At 38.9% G+C, this 22,578-nt stretch overlaps 1 protein-coding gene across 4 annotated transcripts in view; it reads right to left on the reverse strand.

The window, feature by feature from the left end:
* The window catches only part of KANSL1 (KAT8 regulatory NSL complex subunit 1), a 168,152-nt gene that overhangs the window by 117,936 nt on the left and 27,638 nt on the right, over positions 1 to 22,578 (reverse strand). For 3 of the 4 annotated variants that reach the window (XM_029211538.1, XM_029211541.1, XM_029211539.1), the window contains exon 3: positions 4,418 to 5,792. In XM_029211538.1, the coding sequence (XP_029067371.1) occupies positions 4,418 to 5,709 (1,292 nt within the window). In that variant the 5' untranslated portion in view covers positions 5,710 to 5,792. Of the gene's footprint in view, positions 1 to 4,417; positions 5,793 to 22,454; positions 22,528 to 22,578 lie in introns of those variants that run through there. The other variant, XM_029211540.1, reaches the window with a different exon arrangement.

The following is a 22,578-nucleotide window of genomic DNA, read 5'->3' on the forward strand; positions in this document are numbered from 1 at the left end:
TTATTTTTACTCAACCCTGATCTGGAACAGACTTCAGGAGGCTATCAGACAAAACACAGGTTAGAATAAATTTAGAAAAATAAAAAGATGAAAATAAAACAAGAACAGGGAGAACAAAACGAAGCCAAGAATGAGGCTTAAAAAACAAGTACAACAATAAGTCCTACAAATTTGGCTCTAAACTTCCAAAAAGCCAACAGGAAAATGGAGACCTAGTGAACAACACAAATTATAACAGCCAGGTAATAAAAACAGACTTAAAAGCTTAGGAAAAAATACAATTATTCTTGGTTGCATATCTTTGCCCTGAAGTCCTTATAAAGAAGGCATTGTGTAACATAAAGATGTATTTTACATATAAAACAACATATATTTCTGTAGTCACTAACAAAATGTTTTATGGAATTATTTTTATTCTAACCTTCAAGATAAGCCTATGGTAACAGTTTACAGAGTTTTTTGGTTTTTGGTTTTTAAGGGAAAAGAGGTCTACAAACTATCCAGGTACTCAGAACACTGATGATCTAAGAATACATTTAAGAGAATATCTGCAAAAGAATTTTTTCTTTACAGGTACTTACTATAAAAGTTTACAAGCACAAGGGTAAGAAAATGAAAACTAAATTCAGCAAAACTAGGTATAGGTCCAGGAATTCCTAACAAAATAGCAGAACAAAACTATTAGAAATGAGAAGGAGGAATACAAAGAAAAACTAAAGCGAAGAAGAGAGTGTGGGCGCACAAGCACACACTCAACAGTTCTTGTTATAAACACGAGATAACTATCAATAAATGCTTCTATTCCTACTTCTACAATTAAGAATTAAACACTGAGGTATTTATTGAAACATACAGCTTCCTTTCTAGTCCCTCGATCAAGAAGATGACGTTTTTAAAAAGAATGGTATAGCACAGGGAACTCTACTCAATGCTCTCTGGTGACCTAAATGAGAAGGAAATCCAAAAGAGGGGATATATCTATACGTAAAGCTGATTCACTTTGCTGTACAGTATAAACTAACACAATATCGTAAAGCAACTACACTCCAATCAAAAAAAAAAGCCAAAAAAAAAAAGAATGAAATGCCATTTGCAGCAACATGGATGGACCTAGAGATTATCATACTAAGTAAATCAGAAAAAGACAAATACCATATGATACCACTTACATGTGGAATCTAAAACATGACCCAAATGAACTTATTTATGAAACAGACTCACAGGCATAGAAAACAAACTTATGATTACCAAAGGGGAAAGGGGGTGGGGGAGGGATAAATTAGGAGTTTGCAATTAGCAGATACAAACTACTATATATAAAATAGATAAACAAGATCCTACTGTATAGCACAGCGAACTATATTCAATACCCTGTAATACGGAAAAATATATGAAAAAGAATATACGTAGATACATGTATAACTGAATCACTTTGGTGTTAACCAGAAACTAACAAAACATTGTAAATCAAAGTATTTATACTTCAAATAAAAAAAAATTTTTAAGATGATGTTTAAATTCCTGCTCATTCCACAGTGATGTTACTAAACAACGATATAGGTCAAACTCAATGTAGTGCAGATTTTCCAAAGTAGTAGTTACATGTACCAAGACAGGAAGACATACAAATGTAACATGTTTGGATGATTTTCCAAAAAGAACTTAAAATAAAAAGGTATAACAGTTTTAAATTAAACATAAAATCAGTTAACCAAAAAAAAACCAAGGGAAAGGAAAGAACTTCTCTAAACATGTCTCATCCAGCAATATTAGAATTTACTAACTGTAAAATGATAAACACACAATTCTCAACAACATATAAAACCAATCATTCTGCTACTGCTAGCATGTGCCTAGGATTTACAATGAATCATTGATATTCCTCTTGGAACATAGGAAATAAGGAAAAACACACATGAATTCTTGGTGAAAGCTTGTAATTTTCAGAGAACCATCCACTTGTAATTTAAGCAACATCATTTAAAAACAATTCATTTCAACAGTCTTCTCTACTAAATATTTTCATTATGGCTGCTCAGACTAAATCTACTGACTTTATCTCTGACAGTACTTCAGCAAAGGAGTGAAATACTAGACAGGCTACTCTAAGAGGTAAAAAGTTGAAATTCACCAGCTGGGTCAAGCTCCTGAAGAGTTAACTAACTTCTTATTTCAGGACTCAAGAATTATAAATCTGGTTATAAGATTTGGGAGGGACTATTAAATCACAAAGAAAAGGCTTCTCAGCATCCAAAGAACCTCCCGGGTTTTTTTCTTTTTTAATCAAAGCAATGCGTCCACTCTCACTGGCCAATTGCTGAAAATCTTTAAAATACTCAGAAGGTCAACAAACACCTGGCTAAATACTAGCCTTAGGAGTCAATCGGGTAACCTTGCTTAACAAGAACTTAACAAGTATTTACACTTTATTGGTGGTTTTAATTTGTCAATAAATTCATATATATCATAATGTGCAAAAAGTATATTTATTTGACAGTACTTTTAGCGTCCAAATTGTCCTTACTTTAATATGATCTGAAGCATGGAAACTCAACTTTTTAAAGCATTATTTAGTTGATTTCATTGTAAGAGGATTAAACTGATCCCAAAAAGTTTCCTAAAATGATCCCTCAGTTGTCCTTATAATTCACACCCTATCAATCAACAAACCATTATGTAAGAAGAAGTGAAACGAAGTGAAATGGACTACGAGGTCTTTTCAAATCACTAGACTTACCCCATGAAATAAAAAAAGTTCTCTCTTAGGTATTCTGATTCCACTGGGTTGGAACAGTTACCCACAACATTACCAAAACTCAGAAATGTTTCCAATACAATGTATCCTGAAAAGATTACGCTTAGAGTCTAGGTGTTTTTCTTCATCAAATACACAAAATAAGTACAGGAAACTTAAAATGTTTCAACTAAAGTATGTTACACAAAATTACTTTTAAACACAAAATATTCAACTGTTAACCAAGATTTCTTAAAACAGTGGTTTACGCAGCAAAGTCAGTGGGGATAATGCCACAAATATTGGCAAGCTGATTTAAGCTACTAATCCATTTAAGGAATGGTAACTATGTTACAGCAGTAGCAAGGCTCTGAAACTTATTTGCTTTAGACCTGAATATAGAAATGGACTCTTGAGCACAGTAAACTAACAAATGGTAATGGAACTTGGTCTATGAGGAAAAAATACAGCAAAATTATCCAGATTTTTTCACTCAAAATAGAAACACAAACCAAAATTTCATACTCGGATACAGTGTTATCCATGTGAATAACATAAACAAAACTGAAAAAAAAAAAAAGGAAATTTACTTATGCTTAAAAGCATAGCTGTCTCAACAAATTCTCCAGTGAAAAGCTTAGTCACCTTTTTATTTCAGGCAAGGGAAAGCCAATTATTCCAACATATCCACCTATTTCAGCCTTCTCTAGTAATCCAACCTTTACAACATCCCTACCCAAAAAGGAAATGAAAGAGGATCTACTAGTCAACTCCCCTGCCCTTCTTTTCCAACTATTCTGTTTACTCTCTCATAAGTCTCGATAAATGTACATTGATCTATCTTTAAGGAGATATATTTTACTTCCTTATCTGTCAGGAGCAGAATGCAGGGTCAGGAGGGAAGAACAAGAGTAAAGCACCTCTGGCTCAACCAGGTCCATCTAAAGTGCCACACAAAGTTTATGAATAATTTTCCTCAAACCAACAGATTTTGAAAATCCAGTACGAATTTATCACAAATATGTCAATACATTTTACTTAACTGAGAGAAAATAAAATCCAAATCTGATAAAGATGGTTTCTTTTAGGGAGAGAATGAGGTTGTGAAAGCAGACTGTGCTTGGAGGCAACCTACAAAATATTCTGAAGCATTTTCTGATTATTAGTCCTTTAAACACACGGAAATCTCAAGTGTTAAAATTAAAGACTGGGTACATTCTCTGCTGAAAGCTCAATTTGAAGCAACTATAAATTCCAGTGAACTTAACTAGGTCAACTAAACTTTTGGCCCCACTTACTAGAAACAACAAAATGTGAAGTCAAGCCTTATAAACTTACAAAAATATCCTACATATAGTTTCAAAAGAAATCTAATTATTCACTCTGAAAGGATGGGTACACTTTTACAAATTGGAAGCCTTCCAGTTTTTTCTTAGTAAGATTTCAATGGGAAATTAACAGCTTTTACCCTACAGCAACACAAACGCTGTACCAAATATGCCTTCCATTTCTTCACTAGCAGGTATACATGCAACCACCTACCTAAAATTAGGAAAAAGACAAACGAAAGAAATCTAGGCACCTATATACAAAGAAGCCCATTCTTCCCATGATGGGAATTCACCAACTCTCTCTCTTGTCCAAACATTTCCCAAGAATGACATTATGCATGATTCTACTCACAGGGGTAAGTGACGCTGCTCAGGATCAGCTCTGGTCAGTTCTTCTTCTTCAATATCAGACTCTCCCCCTGAACTACTGTCAGTGACGTCTGAATCAAATGCTCGTTCACTGCACCTCAAGTTAGCTATACCGCTGGCTGTAAATCTGTCCAATTCTTCTGAAATCGAATCACTTTTCAGGAAGTTGCTAAGTCCCTCTGAAGTGGCGGTCTCACTGGCAGCTTTTCTCAATGCAGCTTCAGCCTTTCGAGTTAGCATCAACTGGCTCCGGGGCTTCAAGGATTCCAAGTTTGGCAGTTTGCTCAACGTTTTCTCTAAAAATCCACCCAGCTGATGCTGTATATGCCTCTCCACCTGCTTGGCTTGCACAACCTGTAAGCGCTTCTGTAACCTGCGGGCACGGCTCTCAATATCAGCCTGCCGCCGTAGTAAAGCTGTTATCCTTGTGCCGGAATCTAAAGCACTGAAAAGAATGGAAGACAGGGGAGACTTTTTACCCTCTAATTTGACACCCCCCAAGTTAGAACTGGAGTCTGTGTCAGGTGATAACCTACTGCTTCCTTGAAGTGCCGGCGGCTGTTCCATGGAATTTACAGAAGATTTGTTTGCAGTGCTATTATTGCTAAATATCGTTGTGTGTTCTACATCAAGGCTTCTATGTGGAAGAGTGCAATTGGTCATACCCCCTTTCAAGTCCCCAGATTCAGATGCCACCACTTCACCCCCCTGAAGAGAAGATGACGTGAGAGCTCGTTTTCCCCCATTAAGGGGACTGGAATTGTCGTGATCAGAATGTGTTGAACTTTTAGTCAATTTCTTCGCCAACCCATTTACAGGTGCTTGTGGCAGAGCTGTCTGACCACTTGTATTCATGGTTCTAAGATTTTCTAAGGAAAACTCCAAAACTGGCTGTCTCCCCAACAGCTCAGCTCGGAGTTCATAGGACTGAGATAAGAGAGAATGAGATTTAAGTACTGTCTGCTTGCTGAAGACACCTTGCAATTTCAACGATTCCTTTGAGGGAACAGATGTTACATCGGAGCAAAGGTAAGATGCCACCAGTGGTTGCAGCTTTCCCAAGTCTTCCTTGTTAGGATTATTTCGGAAGTCTAGACTGGGGTCCTCTGCAGCAATGGCTTTTCTTTTGGTTCCGTTGGCAGCAATAAGGATGTTGGCGTTGCCGTTATTTTCGGCACTGCCAGGGGACAAAGTGGAGGATGGGGGAGCCAGTTTGAACCGGATATGGTGTGCTTCAGCTGCTGCGTCAGTGAGAGCGGGCGCCATCGCAGCCATTCAGCACAGAGAGACAGGAAGTCCAGCCTCTCCCGGTGCCGAGGCCAGCTCCACAGCCCCTTACCGCCTCCCCAGAGAACAGACTAGAAGAGAAAGAAGAAAAGGAAGTTAGAAATACAAGCACGTTAGAAAACAACACACATGTTTTTAATACAAACATTACTTGAGGCTGTTAACCAAACTCTGCCTCCAGAAGAAAAACACTCAAACCAAAAGGGGAGATGCGTTGGGGCAGGGCCACAATCCCTGCACAATAGAAAGAACTCCATCCTTTTTTGTCACTTGTTACTGTAAATTGGAAGTAGCCACAGACTGTTGAAGTTAAATCATCTGCATCTAAAAAATATCTTTAAAACTTCTTGAAATTAGTGAATTTAAAGCAAATGTATCAAACTAAGCACCCAGTAATTAAACAGAAAAGAATTAGTAAGGAACTCCTCATCCCTACCAAAGTTTCTATGCCAATTGTCACAGGTCTGTACATTTTTCTGGCCAAAGGATCCAATGTTCGTCAGCTTCCCACTTCTCTGCAAGACAGATCATACTAAAAGCTTAATTGTATCACACCTGTGTTACCAGTTCACTTCATCAATTTTCTTTTCTTTTGCTGTCCTCAGTATGGCCCACCTCTCAAATTAACTGCCCAACTGATGTGTCTCTTTCCTTTACCCGAAAACTTCTTGAAAAAATAGTTATAGGGCTTCCCTGGTGGTGCAGTGGTTGAGAGTCCCCCTGCCGATGCAGGGGACACGGATTCGTGCCCCGGTCCGGGAGGATCCCACATGCCGCGGGGCAGCTGGGCCCGTGAGCCATGGCCGCTGAGCCTGCGCGTCCGGAGCCTGTGCTCCGCAACGGGAGAGGCCACAACAGGGAGAGGCCCCCGTATCGCAAAAAAAAAAAAAAAAAAAAAAAAAGTTATAAATAGCTGCCTCTGCACTTCTCACTCTTCTATAATCTGGCTTGTACCCCTACTGCTCTGGCAAAGGTCACCAGTAATCTCATTATCAAATCCAATGCTCAAGCCTCAGTCCGCATTCTATCTGACTTCTCTGAAGCCTTAGGTAGTGTTGACCACCCCACTCTTCTTGAAATTCTCCTTTCCAGACGTCCTTGACAACAAGGTCCATTCTTCTGCCCTCTTCTCTCTCAACTCACTTCCTTGGCAACCACTATAGCAACATGGTAAGGCCTCCTAGCGCTCAGAAAAACATGCTCAGCTGCACTCATCAACATCCCCACCTCTATGTTCCTCAAGCCCCCTGAAACTCAAAACTGACTTTCTTTTTACTCCTTACCCATTTCTATTATCTCAGGTAATGGTATTGCTTTCATTTAGTAACCCAAGCTAAAAACCTCAGCCATTTGCCACTCCTTTATCCCCTTTGATTTATCTGGTCTGAGTAAAAGGAAATCTATGCAAAGAACTAAGCCAGCTGTTCCTAAAGTGTGGCCTATGGACTTCTTGAGAACTCGAAGACCGTTTCAGAGGTCCACAAGATCAAAGCATTTTCGTAATAATATTAAACGTTGTTTGCCTTTTTTCATAGTGCTGACATTCGCAGTAAAGGTGCAAAAACAAGTCTGAGCAAAACTACTGGTACCTTTGCACAATTCAGGGCAAAGGCACCAAACTACTAATAACCACTGGTCACTGTATTCTCTATGCATTTAAAAATAAATAAATAAATAGGTTAGTACCACTGACCTTTGATGTCCTTGGTGAAATATGAAAATAATGAACTTTATAAAATCTCCACTCGAGTCTTCAGTGTGTGTGTGTATATATAGGTATACAAATATTCTGTGCAATGAAAGGGAAAGTAGGCATAAAGCACTTCTGCTGCTTTAAGAAATCTGAGAAAAAGCACTAGTACAACTGAGTTACAAGCTGAACTAGAAGCTTCCCTTCATGGAACACTATTTTTACTTGGCAGAACAACTGACAAACTATGATTATTCAGACTTGAATAGTTAGCAGACATTTTGTTGAAAATGAACAAAGTGAACCTGTCACTTCAAGGAAATCCAATGATGATGTTTGTTGCCAATGAGAAAATCTGAGTTTTCAAGCAAAAATAAGTATTTTGAAAACGTGTATCCACCACCATGAGCTTGAACATTTCCCCAATACTGAAGTCTTGATTAAGTAGACTACTGCTGATATTAGTGAATGAGAATTTGATACCACATAATGACATGTGTCAACCTTTGGAAGATCTGCATAACTCAGTGAATGACCAAATGACCAAGATCGTTAGAAACGAGTGCATGGGTAAAGTAAGTGCAAGACAAGCCAATGGATTAATGTGACAGAGTATGAAAAACTCACTGAAACAGCTTTAGATTCCACAGTGCAGCTAACCTTTATGAAACTACTACTTGTCAAGTTTGAGTACAGTGTCAAAGGATAGCCACACTTTAAAAGGCTATTTAAATACTCCTCTCTTTTCCAAACTACACATCTGTACAAGGTCAGATTTTCTTTATATAATTCCAAAACAACATATCACAATAGAATGAATGCAGAAGCAGATAGGAGAACCCAGCTGTTTTCTATTAAGCCAGACATTAGGAAGATTTGCAAAAATGGAAAATAATTGCTATTCACACTTAATATTTTTTTTGTTCTGGTAAAAAGTTATTTTCATAATATGTAATAGGTTTGTTATTTTAAAATGAATTCATAAATAATTTTTTTTTTAAAATTTGGCCACACTGCGTGGTTTGTGGGATCTTAGTTCCCCAACCAGGGATTGAACCTGCGCCCTCGGCAGTAAAAGCGCGGAGTCCTACCCACTGGACCACCAGGGAATTCCCCGTAATTATTCTTTGAATTTCTCGAAGTTTCTAATCAACTACTGATAATAACCCATAAAAGTTCTCTGTGGTCTTCAACATTTTTTAAAAGTGAAAAGAGGCCTTGGGACCAAAAAGTTTATGAATCACTGAACTAAACGCAACCTCCTCCTCCCTCACAAAAAAAAAAAAAAAAAATGACAGCAACTTCCAATTTGGTCAAACATTTTATCTTTAGATAACAATCAACGTAGGATGGTAAGCCCTGTAGTACTACACTAAGATTCTTCATAGTATGGCAATTCAAATCGTTAGTATTGAAATATTTAAGTAAATGATTGAGAAAACATCCGTACAAATACCAATACACTTATAGGTCAAATTTGACTAGTGCTCTATGTAATTGCCAAAATTTTCTCACTCTAAGCTTATAATAACTTTAACAAACATCCTATATTCATTAAACTAGATCATCTGGGGATTACAGAGTTTTATCCTCATGGACTAGATTTCTAGCATATGGCATTCTGTGTGACTAACTGTTCTATGTCCACTTCTCCTATTTCTGATTTTAAATTTAAAAATAATTCCTAATGTAATAAAAAACAGTTATGTTACACTGGCTGAATTGACAGATGAACCAATGTAAGTTGTTTATTCAAAATACTTTAAGTCAATTTTATAAAAGGCATTTTCTCCTATAAACAAAAATCACTATCTGATCTTTCCCATCAACTCAATCTCCTCTTTCGAACTGATATCAATATACAGTTGATACTGACAATGCAAGGAGGCACATTATCAGGGCCAGATGATTAATACAGCATATGAGAGTAGATGCAGCCTACTACCCCAAAGCACTACAGTTAAGTCTCAGAAATAGCAGGAAACAGCCTCCCTCTGGGGACTCAAGCAAGGGCACAGATGTTACACAGCTTCCACAAAACTTACTGAGGAAAACTCATGTTCACACAGTTCTCGTAAAAAGAGGGGTGTAATTAACATCACACCACAGAGGTACTTAAGCAGTAAACATACCAAAGTTATTTCAGAATTATTCAGTTCTTAAAAATTCACAACTTAAAGAAAAACCTGCTGACTCAAATCCCATCTCTTTCAAGATTTCTCTGACCCTCCGCAAGCAGTCCGAGAACTTGACATTAATCACATACACCTCAAAAGCGAATTTATTTTGCTTACACTCCGTCCTTGGTCTCAATATCCCCATAGGATGCATTGCAAAGAGTAGTTACTAAAACAATTGTCTCAAATAGGGAAGGGGAAAAGTGAAGTCTTCAGAAGAAATTCCCTTCCTAACTCCTAAATCTTTATCTTTCTACACCAAAACTGCTGTTAAAAAATATATATTAAAAACTACACCCCTCTCCCTTCATTGACTTGAAACACTGTGCTGAGATGCAATATTACTCCCAAAGACACTCACAGATAAGGGGAGCCGGTCCAGGTTCACATCCTGGCTCCACCTGTATTTAAATTATTTAACTATTCTGTTCCCTCAATTTCCTCATCTGCAAGAAACAGAGTTGACCTCAGAAGGCTGCTGTGATGATTAAACAAAATACTTTCAATTACTTAACCTAGTGCCTGGCACAAGCACCCATTATTTGCATTGTTATTATAACCTATAGACAAAAAGCAAATATTACTGAAACGAAAAAATGTGAGATGAAAAAAAAAGGTGTTAAAAAATAAAACACATACTATGACCTCATTTCTCTTTTAAAAAGTAGGTGATAAGATTCTTTTGTCTTTTATTTTCTGGCTTATGTAATGTTTCCACCATAAACATGTATTGCTTATATAATAAAAGGGAAGCAAGCAAAAATAATGCAAATTCTTAAAGATCCAAAAAATGTGAATAAGGCAAAATGTCACAATAACTTTCTTAAATTTAACATAATGAGCAAAATGTTGATTGAAACGATTCCCATCCCACTTGAATCCCAAAAAACATCACTACTCAACAATTCAGAGCAGACAAAAACTGTCAGACTTAAGCAGTTTTACAAAAACAGTTTGTGATAAATCACCTTTCTCCAAAGAATACAAAGCATTAAAAGCTATAATTACTTACTAATCCTCATAACAACCTGGGTGGTAGGTTTCGGGCTGGGATTATAATTTCCAATTCACTGGTGGGGCCAGATAGTAAAGTTATATGGTACATTCAGAATAAAGGAACCTAAAATATTCCAACTTTTTAGTTCATCTAATAAACCACAATCTGACAAAAAAAAAAAAAAGATAGAGCTAATGTACCTGCTGTCACTGACATAAATTAAGATTCAGCAGTAAGCTTGAAGAGACAAAAACAAGGGCTATCTTATCAAAGTCCTTTAAAAGGCTATAAAACTTTGGGCTAGGTAATAACAGTTTCCCTCCCAGTTCCAAGGAAGCATTTTGGAGACTGGAAGATGTTAAATGGGTTCAGCAGGCAAACACATTTAGGAGAAACTTCCTTGATGAAGATTCACAACACACTTCATTATACTGAATACTCAAATATTTGCAGCTTTAACAAATAAACATCTTTTTTCCATTACACCTATCAATATCTTGCAGAACACTGTTCTGAGGGATACAAGTTAGAATAAAGTCCAAATATGCGACCTCTAGGGTCCCTTCCTGTGCTTATGATTCTATTATTATAAACTGCAATACAGATTCAAGAACAAACTTCCACCTAACACAAGCAGCACTGGGAAGCCGAAGTACACCCCTAGGACAGAGCTCCTCAACATCAGCACTACTGACTTGTGCCAAATTATTTTTCGTTGTGGAGGAAGAGGATCTCTCCTGTGCACCGCAGGTGGTTTAGCAACATCCCTGGCCTCTACACGCACTAGATGCCAGCAGCACTCTCCTCTCCTATAAATTATGACAACGAAAAATGCCTCCAGAAATGACAAATGTCTCCCAGGGGGGCAAAATCACAGCCCCCAATTGAGAACCACTGTCTAGAGATAGATTATCTCTATAGCTACAGATGTCTGTACATATATATATATATTTCTGTATATACAGATTTCCAGAAAGCACACATATCTGGCTGCTTCAAATAGTGCAAGTCAAAACTAACTCCACACCTGCAAGTGAGAACCACGCCTTATTCCTTGTAAATTCCCAAGACAGGACTCCAGTTACACAAGAATAAACTGGCAGCATCCACCTTGCAAAAATGTTGATAAGCTGCCGGGACCCAAAGGGAAGTGTTTGGCCATTTGGGTGGCCAACAACCGCACTTTCACTGAAAACAGAAGCAAAAATCAAATGGGGGACAAGAAGCTTGCCCATAATGTGGCTTCTACTAACCTCTTCCCACCATCAGCTCATTACTCTGCACAAAACAAAGAAAGAAATAGGCAGAGGAAGGATGGTTAGGGAAGTGTCTGTGAAGTTATCAAAATTTCAGCTGAAACCTGAAAATTAGCTAAAATTTCATTATGTAGAAGGCTGGGGTAAAAGAAGGGTAATGTGGCATTCTAGTGAGAGGAAAAGGCACGGGAAAAGGCAAAACTGTGGGAAAACATAGGATATCCTGGAGGTTGAAAGAAATAATCAATTTGCTTGAAATATAAAGCATATTGTAACAGAGAAAACACTATAGAAAAAGGTGAAAAGGAAATCTGAAGCCAGATCATTAATGGACAACCTTCAATAGCCAGCCTTTACTCAGACTTAAAGGCAGCAGAAAGTCATTAAAGGTTTTTCAGATGGGGAGTGACACATGGGAACTGTGCTTCAGAGAGACCAGTTGGGTAAGACAGATTAAAAGAAAGTAAAAAGTCAAAGACCAATGAAGAAGCTACTGCAATAATCCAGATAGGATGCAACAAGAATCTCAACCAAGGTGTTCACCACAGTGGAATGGTCGAAGCCTGCTCCAGGCTTTGGAAGGGCCTAAAGTCTGCAGAAGGGCCAAATAAGTGACATAAACTGAAAAGGTAAAGGCTCTTAAGAAAAGAGAGAAGGCTGTCTTTTCCTTCATAATTTCAGCTCCTTTATGATAAAAATCTCTCTTTTATTTCTCATAAAGCTGTACAGGTGGCGGGGGGGGGCTGTTCAGTTTTGGTGTATCCTCTCCTTTCCTAACAGTGCCAACCCAAACCCAGCCCGCGTCTGCATGAGCTCACATCTAAATTATCATAACAGCTTCCTGACTGATGCCTCAGTCCTCTAATCCATTCCATAATCCATTCTTTTCATCGCCTCTCTTCTCTACTCTAGAATAACTCCTAGTACCCTTCTCATGAGTCCAAATTCTCCGAGATGAAACTTAAAACAATATCAAAGCAAGTGCATCAGTTGGCTTAGACCTAGAACTCCCTGCCCCCAGATTCAACTCCATAATCTTTGCCTATGCTGCTGCCTCTACCTGGAAGGTCCTTCTACCCTTTAAGCCCAAAACTTAATCCTTCAATACACAGCATCTCCACAACTTTTCCAGACTATTCAGATTCACATCACTTTCTTCCTGCTTAAATTGTACAACGCACTTAAAGTCATCACTCAATTAAAATCATCTGAATGTTCCCTAGTTGTCAATTTATTAATATTAATTTATTCTATTTCCGAGACAGGGGAAGTTTCTTAACATCTCTCTTTGCATGCTCACTAACTTTATCTAGTTAGGGCTTGGTACATAGTAAGCATTGTGAGTACTTACTGACAGGGCTAGAGTAGTCAAAAAAGACCTAGAGGTAGGCTTTCACGTATAAGATTGTGCTAAGCAGAGAAAGATGAGGAAATTCTAATCAAGAAACTGACACGGGCTTCCCTGGTGGCGCAGTGATTGAGAGTCTGCCTGCCGATGCAGGGGACGCGGGTTCGTGCCCCGGTCCGGGAAGATCCCACATGCCGCGGAGCGGCTGGGTCCGTGAGCCATGGCCGCTGGACCTGCGCGTCCAGAGCCTGTGCTTCACTACGGGAGAGGCCGCGACAGTGAGAGGCCTGCGTACCGCCAAAAAAAAAAAAAAAAAAAAACTGACACAATCAAAATAATAGGGAAGGATTTGGGAGATGATCCACAGAACTTGGATGAACCAAGTGGTACATGTGCAGCTTCTCAAGAAAGAGAGGGAAAAAGCAGCTATGCCGTGCTTTGTGATGACGTATCAAAAGCTACATTATGGAACACACTGGTGTTTTTTTTTGTATTTCTTTTACAAATGTGGATTTGTTATGGAATACAACAGGGAGTGGTCAGCAAAATTTTTATTATAAAGCAAAGAAATAATGTGGACCTCACCACCCCAGTCCCTAACACTTTCTATGCCAACAGGGCAGGGCTTCTTAGGTTTTATAATTACTAAGGGAATCATAGCTCTGGCTGGAGAACAGATTATTATTATGATTGCTCTAACGTTCACTAACATTAATTGACCTTTTACTGCGTCAGTCACTGTGCTAAATGTTTTACATACACATCCTCATTTAGTCATCACAATAACATTATAAGACGAGTATGTACTCTTATTCTCATTTTATAGATAAGGAAACTGGTGCTCAGAAGTTAAGTAACATGCCCAAGATCACACAACTACCAAGCTGCAGAGACGGGATTCCGATTCAAATCTCTAACTGTAAGGCCCATGCTTTCTTTTTTTTTTTTTAATTGAAGTATAGTTGAATTACAATGTTGTGTTACCACTATATACAAGGCTAGGTTTAAACTGGAAGGAGCTTAACTGCTAGACATGAGGTTTTTGAATTTTAGTCTTTATGGGAAAGTCAATGAGAAATACCAACTGATTATCTCCAACAGACATTTTATTAAAATGCCTACAGCATTCAAAGCCCCACGTAAAGACAGACACTCACTGTGATCAGGGAATCCTGGGGGGACATTAGGGGACCCTCACACAGGCTGAGAGTGGGTGGGGTCACAGAAGGCTTCCCGGGGCAAAAACAGATCTAAGTTGAAACCTAAAGAATAAGGAGGGTCCAGTATCGCCCATACAGCTACTTCCAACACCCCTACCCCCAACACCAAATCCAAAACCAGTTCCTGCCCCTCAACATGCCCTATGTGAATGAATCCCGATCCCAATCACTGATTTACCATCTGCCATAGACATCTTACTTAAACATATACTAATACTTAAACATATACTAATACCAGATAGGAATAATAGGAAGGCTATAGGAGTTCATGGTCTAATGCTGGAGACACCGAGAATTATAGCAGTGTCATCAATGCCAAAGATAAAAAGATAGAAATTAGGTGTGAAGGTAAACCCAGATGATAAAGCACTGTTTTTCCTGAAGGGATCAAGCAAGGCTTCAGAAAGAGATGACATTCTGACTGAATACTGAAGGCTAAATAGGGAGGATTCAATATAGAATGACAGGCACATTCATTGCATCCTTAATACCACTGCCTTAGTTCAGAACCTCTTACGTATTACAGTAATCCAGACAGTAGTAATCTCCCAACTGTTCTTTCTTCCTGTCTCAGCAAGCCTTCAACCTCGTGCCCACTACCAAAATGATTACTAGAAAGCAGGAGGAAAAAAGGGAAGAAGAGAGGGAACATAACTCCAACCATGTTGTGCTCCTGCTTAAAATCCTTCAGTGACTCTAGGGTAAGGATGAACCCAAACTCCCACACAACATTTATCTGCCCCCCTTTTACACTCAGCCTCATCTCCAACCTGTCCCCACCTTAGCCACCTGAATCTTATAGTTCCAGATTCTTCCATACCCTTGGCACCTTTGCTTTTCAAGTTTTAGCTCAAGATCACATGCTCTTTAAACTATTCCCCATTCATTCCAGGTGAAGTTAGAGGTCCCTTCCACTCTAGGGTCTAATATGCACTCCCATGACACCCTGGGCAACAGCTCATAATGGAACATAAACACCTAGTTTTGTCGCCCTCCCGCCCCAATCCCGACTGTATATTTCTTAAAAGGAAGGTTATGGCTTGTTTTATCTCTATCCTTACATGTAGCACTGCATCTGGCAGAGAGTGGATACATGTTAGCTAACCTGAGTAGTCTACGCTGAATGCATCAGATGGAGATTCATTATAAAGTTAATGGGGGTGTCTGATCATAAGGTAAAAACAATCTAACAGTAAGCAGGAACGGGGCTTCCCTGGTGGCTCAGTGATTGAGAATCCGCCTGCCAATGCAGGGGACACGGGTTTGGTCCCTGGCCCGGAAAGATCCCACATGCCGCGGAGCAACTAAGGCCATGTGCCACAACTACTGAGCCTGTGCTCTAGAGCCCGCGTGCCACAACTACTGAAGCCCACGCACCTAGAGCCTGTGCTCCGCAACAAGAGAAGCCACTGCAATGAGAAGCCCGCGCACCGCAAGGAAGGGTAGCCCCCACTGGCTGCAACTAGAGAAAGTCCACACCCAGCAACGAAGACCCAACACAGCCAAAAATAAATATAAATAAAATAAATAATTTTTTTAAAAAAGAAGCAGGAACCAACAGAATCTAGGACAGACTTCAACTACCTCAAGTTCCAGTGATTTACATTGCCAAGCACATGCACTCAGACTGACAAACTTTTTAAGTTACTTTTTTTTTAAGTTACTTTTAAACTACTAAATTTGGCTACATAAGCCTTCTGAAGGCAATACCTATCAAAATTTTAAATGCAACTACTCAGACTTCTACCTAGTAACTGCACTTTTAGGAACCTATCCAACAGAAATATTCTCACAGATACATAAGAATATATGCACAATTCTGCTGAAGACAATTCTTTTACTGAAGAATTGTAATACACACAAAAAAAGCTAAACTTAAAAGATACAATAGAATATTATGCAGCTATTAAAAAAAAAAAACTGTTTAGGGCTTTCCTGGTGGCGCAGTGGATGAGAGTCCACCTGCCGATGCAGGGGACATGGGTTCGTGCCCCAGTCTGGGAAGATCCCACATGCCGCAGAGCAGCTGGGCCCGTGAGACATGGCCGCTGAGCCTGCGCGTCCGGAGCCTGTGCTCCGCAACGGGAGAGGCCACAACAGTGAGAGGCCCGCATACCGGGGAAAAGAAAAAAAAAAAAAGACCAAGCTACGAAACAGGTAAGATCATGTTTGTATTTAAAAAAAAAAATAAAATTGTTTTGAAGGATAACTACATATCAAAATATTTATTCATGTTTATCCTATTTCTATTCTATCACTGCATTCAAGTTTCCTGCCAGTTTACCTCACAAAAAACAAAGAAGGAAAAATGTATTTTTATCTCATCTCTTCCTAGCAAACTCTAATAATACAAGTATTTCTGAACAATACTAAAATCGAAGATTTCTTGAAGGGTTCGAGCAATTCAAAAGCAAACAAGTTCTTCTTAGGTTGGGGGGGGTAGGGGATGAGGAGGGGGTACCTGACCAAAGTCGAGGGATCTCACTGAATCAACCTATCCCTTTAGAATACTGAATTAAAGATTAACTACAAAAAAACAGCAATCCATTATCTTCTCAAATATGCTTAAAGTCTTCAAACATCCTCAGTTCTCCATGGCAATATATGAGCAGTTTAACGAAACTTTCCTGACAGTTCAACTTATCAGACCAGTTTTCTGCAAAGCCTCTAATGCTAGCAAACATCAGAAGCTAAACTAATTAGCTTTTTGCCTCTATCCCTTCATCATACCCTCCAGTGGAGGTGCTAGTAAGCAGTCACAAAGGCCAAATAGCCAGGGAAAGCCTAGGTATCAGTTTTTAGCAATTTTTGGTTTACTGCCCTAACAACAAAATTGTAATTCATCTTTTTTATTCCCGAACACTTCCCCTCCAACTGAATTTAAGCAGGTCTGACCCTAAGCTGCTCCCTTTTTAAAAAGAAATTAAGGGACTTCCCTGGTGGCACAGTGCTCAAGAATCCGCCTGCCAATACACGGAACACGGGTTGGATCCCTGGTCCTGGAAGATCCCACATACCGTGGAGTAACTAAGCCCGGACGCCACAACTACTGAGCCTGCACTCTACAGCCGGTGAGCCACAACTACTGAAGCCCGCGTGCCTAGAGCCCATGCTCCACAACCAGAGAAGCCACCGCAATGAGAAGCCAGCGCACCACAACAGAAAGTAGCCCCTGCTTCTCCGCAACTAGAGGAAACCCACGCGCAGCAACGAAGACCCAACACAGCCAAAAATAAATAAATAAATGTATTGAAAAAATATATCCATATATAAAGAAATTAAAAGCTGAGGGACTCTATTAAGTTTGATGCCACTCAAGCAACTTTTTTCCAAACAAGGGCAGAATCTGCTGTACTTAAAATTCAGAGTGAGATCTCATTTGGGATTCCTGGTTCAAGTAACAAGAACCAGAGTTTTTGATAACATTTAGATAAAACTGCACTGAATTTACCTCCACCTTACATTTCCTCACTCTCAAAAGCTTGGGGAGAAACTGTATTTTTAAAAAGTTAGAACTGGAGGAAAAAAAGGGAAGTTTACAGTCAACAACAATAAAATATATAGCTAAATAATTCCCTAGTGGGCTAGGGCATTCAAATGTTACAATTTTATAGAGCTAGTTTAAAATCTTAGAAAAGCAAGGCTTGCAGAAGGTAACATTTATTAAGCAGCTATCCGTTGCCAGAGACCACTACCCAACAGATAAACAAAAATTTAAAAGATATCTACCTTGAAGGGCCTCTCTTTGACATAATGGTTTAAAATCTTCGTATACAATCCTTAAGTTTTTCTTTCAGATTACCCAAGTTTGTTTTTCATTCATAAATATGAACTGTGCTCTCTACTTTGAAGTCGGTTTCCTCACACCCTACATTTTTGCTTTTACTTTTGTTTGATTAAAGACAAGAAAAGCTTAACACACAAAGAAAAAAAACATCTACTTCAGTTCTTTTTGGAAGTCAAGCTTTTTGGTAAATCGTACCTATCAGTTTACTTTCTCCTATACATTTTACCCTACATCCTAAAAGGCAGGCACAGGGCATAATGCAGGAACAAATGATAACCGAACTAATAAATAATAGTGACCCTCCCAATCATATATACTGGTCTTTTCCTATGAGCCACAATTCTCTCCACAATTTGCAAGTGACACCCAAGGACACCACTTTCTTTCTTATCTCTTCTTGTGACCTTCAAATATTGGTGACCTCTATCACAGTGTAATATTTGTCTTTTTAAATTCATATTGTCTTTTCTAAGCATTACTGCGGTTCACTGAGTTTTGATCTCACATTTCAGGGAATGGGAAGTACTGATGAAAGTGTCTTGTTTTGTGTCATGAATTACCACACTCCAGCAGGAATATTTTTGCACAGCTTTTAGTATGCCCAGAGGCTAATATGCAATTTATTATGATAGAAACTATAATTTAAACATACATCTTCAGAAGCAACATGAAGACTCAAAATCCAGACTTAAAATATAGATTTCCAAGAAATAGCTAAAGTCCTTTTTAGGGAAAGGATGTGGTCCAAGTACTCTCTGCACTGTCACAGTAAAAAGGCCAGGTGTTTGGGGCCATTTTATTTGAGTCACCTGCACCTGTACTTTTTTATAAAGTGATCAAGTAAAAAGGCACTAATGTAAAATATGCTTCCTGAGACCCAGAACAATCTAACCAATCAAGGCAGAAACTTACTTAAAATAGAGAAAGAGGGCAAAGAAAAGGTGCTTTGAAACTCTAAATAAACCACTCAATAATGAGATTTGCTCTGGGGCAATCAACCGAAGACCACATACTTAGTCTGCACTAGTTCCTCCTTTCCAAACTCAAGGGGATGGAAAGATGTTTGGGGTTAAAAAAAAAAAACCAAAAAAACCCCAATTAATTTTTTTAAAAAAAGTCTCTCTCTCTCTCCAGGAAGGAAATCACTTAATTTCTGTGTCTAATGACCTCGCCAAGAAGAAAAAAATAACCCCTACCAAACCCCCCGCCCAAGGAAGATGACTCAATATAAGAGGAATAAGCAATATGCTTTAAACACAGTACTTTCATTGACTATTATTTAGAAAACCCAACATGGATTAGTAAGGTTTTTCACATTTTAAAATTGCTTTTCTAGTACTGTAACAAGTAACTAAGCTTTACTCAAAAAAGTTCCTAACTAGAACCACTCAATACTAAAATACCCTCTCAAATCAGCATCATCAACCACAATGGCCCTATGTTTACAGATTACATGAGTCAGGTTATATCAAACAAAACAAATCTGTAACTTGTTACTCACTTTAAAATACAATTAAAATCTGTGATCAATCCAATAAAATCCAGAGTAGCAGAGACACTGGTTACAGTGTAGCATGACTAGAAATGGAAAGGTACTGGCAGTGTCTGAAGAAGAAAAAAATAGTTATTTTCCTTTCTTCTCACCTTGATAAAAGTTAAAAGAGAACTAAGGCTTACTCATTTTCTAGCTTCCAGAATTTTCCTCAACAGGATAATGATAAGTCACCTAACAATCAACGTGTGCTCTGCAGGTTTAACCACAGGAATAACGTGTGTAGGCAGGAAGAAAATCATACAAAGATTTAACATCTCACTTTGGTAAAGCACAAAAGTCAAACACTAAAATTCTGAATAAGCCTTTCAAGAAAGATGCAGCAACACTTCTAAATACCTCACTTAAGTAGATTCACAAAGATAAAGGGACCAAAACCCCACCATACCTCAAGGCTCGATCAATACTTAACTGATCACTCTTAACTGTCTACAGATGTAAATCAAAAATACTTTTCATATACTTAAATAAGGCAGTCATCAGAGATCAATCATCTTTACCACAATACAGATGTTAAGAATCTTTGTCACATCTATGTTTCCCTCCAAGTGGTACACACTTGAAAATTAAAAAACTGACCACCTCAAATCATGAGATCACTAACAAATACATCAAATATGCTAAAGGTCAAAGGAATGCATACTTTGTAGGATAAACCTAGCGGAAATCGAAATCAGAATTCCATGACTGAGGATAGTTATCCCACATTTATAATACATTTTTTAGATTCCCAAGAGATGAGCATTTTTACCTTGCCTTATTTTTAGAACTACACATCACACTGCACATATCACATGACATGATGTAACTGTTAGCAAAGAAAATGGCCCAAAACCATTGAAAATATACATGGTAGAGGAAACGAATCAATGCACACAAGAATCACTATATTTCATATTGACTTTTTGAAATTTTTTAAACACACGACAGATCTTTTTTCAAATTGGAAACGCGGTTAGTAAGCTCTGTAGAAACAACACAGAAATGTATTCGGTATTTTATAAAATAGGAATTTACCCAACTATGGGGAAAACTGATATGAAGAAACATAATAGAAAAACATTCTTCTAAATCTATAGGATTAGTAGTAAAAATTCTCTGGATCAAAAACGCAACAGAAACATAATGAAATACCTTCAGGTAGAAAACAATTATTACTCAAAAGTGTTCACTGTTGTTGCGAGAAAAGAAAAATAGTTTTAAATGACAGGCATGTAGACAATTGAAAATTTCTAAATTGGTCAGACAGTATGCTAGAAAAAGAACTAAGTATAGCCTGTAGAAGGGGGGAGGGGAAAACACACCCACTTAAGCCCTTGTAAATAGTGGTTACTTTAAAGGGCCCAAAAAGCAGGGAAAATACTACAGACTATTCTGAGAAATGGAAAACATATTCCAATGTTCTACTTTCCATACTTGAAAGTGCTTTAGAAACGAAGTTCAGTAACAACCTATAACTATATCATGATTATGCAAGGCAAAGATTATGTAATTTTATCGTTTATTATAAATGTTCTCCGATTTTAAAACTAAAAAAACTAAAACGTTTTGATCTCTCTAATGGGGAGGAGAGAAGTTCTTCTGGGCTACAATTTAAAAATATAAACACACACCCCAAAACAAACAAAAAAACACAATGATTGCTAGCCACGTGACAAAGGAGATGGCAACAGCAGGATTGTGAATGGAGGGGAGGGAGGCGAGGCAGGAGGACTAGGAAGATTTCTCGGAACTTTGGGGACCTCGGGATTCGGGTCTCCCGACCCTTAAGGTACCAAACTCTAGCCCGATTAGTTGTACTGTTAACATTCTCAAGTAGTTTATTAATAGGTCACGAAAAATGCTCCAGTGACCTCCAGAATAAAGGGGAGAAAAACGGAGAAGGAAAGAGAGCAATTTAAAGTGGCGCCATCATGTCACCCCGTCTCCCCTGAGGCAATCAATAAGCAATAGTTAAGTAACGTGTTTCTCCAAAAAAAACCACACTGGGATCCCGACAACGGAAAACAAAAGGATTTTTAAGTAAAGCATGGGGGTAAGGCTGTTTATCCTATGGAAAACAATCAAATTATTTGCTGAGAATCAAAAGACAGTCAGCCGGAAAACAGGCCCCCCAAACTCACTTAAAAGCAAATAAATGTCTCTTCCTCTTTAGTTTAAAAAAAAAAAAAAAAACACGTCCGCCTGAGGGAGACTAGATCTGAAAACGTAAGTGACCTCAATTTACAAGCAACAAAAATAATAAATAAATGAAACAAATAACCATCTCACTAAACAATCAGAGTTGTGATACACACCGTGAGACGCGCAAGATGTGTGTTTCGGCCAGAGAAAGGCCTTTTGCAGTCAAGAGAAGTTCAAGGCGAGAGCAAGAGTTTGTTTGGGTTTTTTTTTTTTTAAACCGGAATAAATCGTGTTCTTAAGGCCGCATTTTTAAATAGAACGCCAAAGGAAAAGCTGGCGAACGAGGCGGCAGCTGGTGGGGAAGGGCCCCCGCACACCCCCGCCCTTGGGGCGACTCCCAGCCTCGGACCCGCAGCGGGGAAGCCCGGAGAGGCCATTTAAAGTTCCGGGGATTTTTCCTGCCCTGCCCTGCCTTTCTAGTTACAACTAACAAAGAGAGGGAGAAATGGGAGCCACAGGGAGAGCGAGGAGAAGGAGAAAGGGCAGCGGGAGGAGGAGAGGAGCAGCAGCAGCAGCACCTACCACGTGATGGAAGAGCGTTGCCCGGGCGGATTCAGCCCCACAAAATGGGCGCAGTTTGCAAACAGCCCCCGGCCTGGGCGCCGAGGGCCGGCGGCGGCGGCGGCGGCGGGCGGGGGCGCGCGGC

This window comes from Monodon monoceros, unplaced genomic scaffold (assembly GCF_005190385.1).
Source record: "Monodon monoceros isolate NGI ecotype Baffin Bay Population unplaced genomic scaffold, NGI_Narwhal_1 Super_Scaffold_9, whole genome shotgun sequence".
Lineage (NCBI taxonomy): Eukaryota > Metazoa > Chordata > Mammalia > Artiodactyla > Monodontidae > Monodon > Monodon monoceros.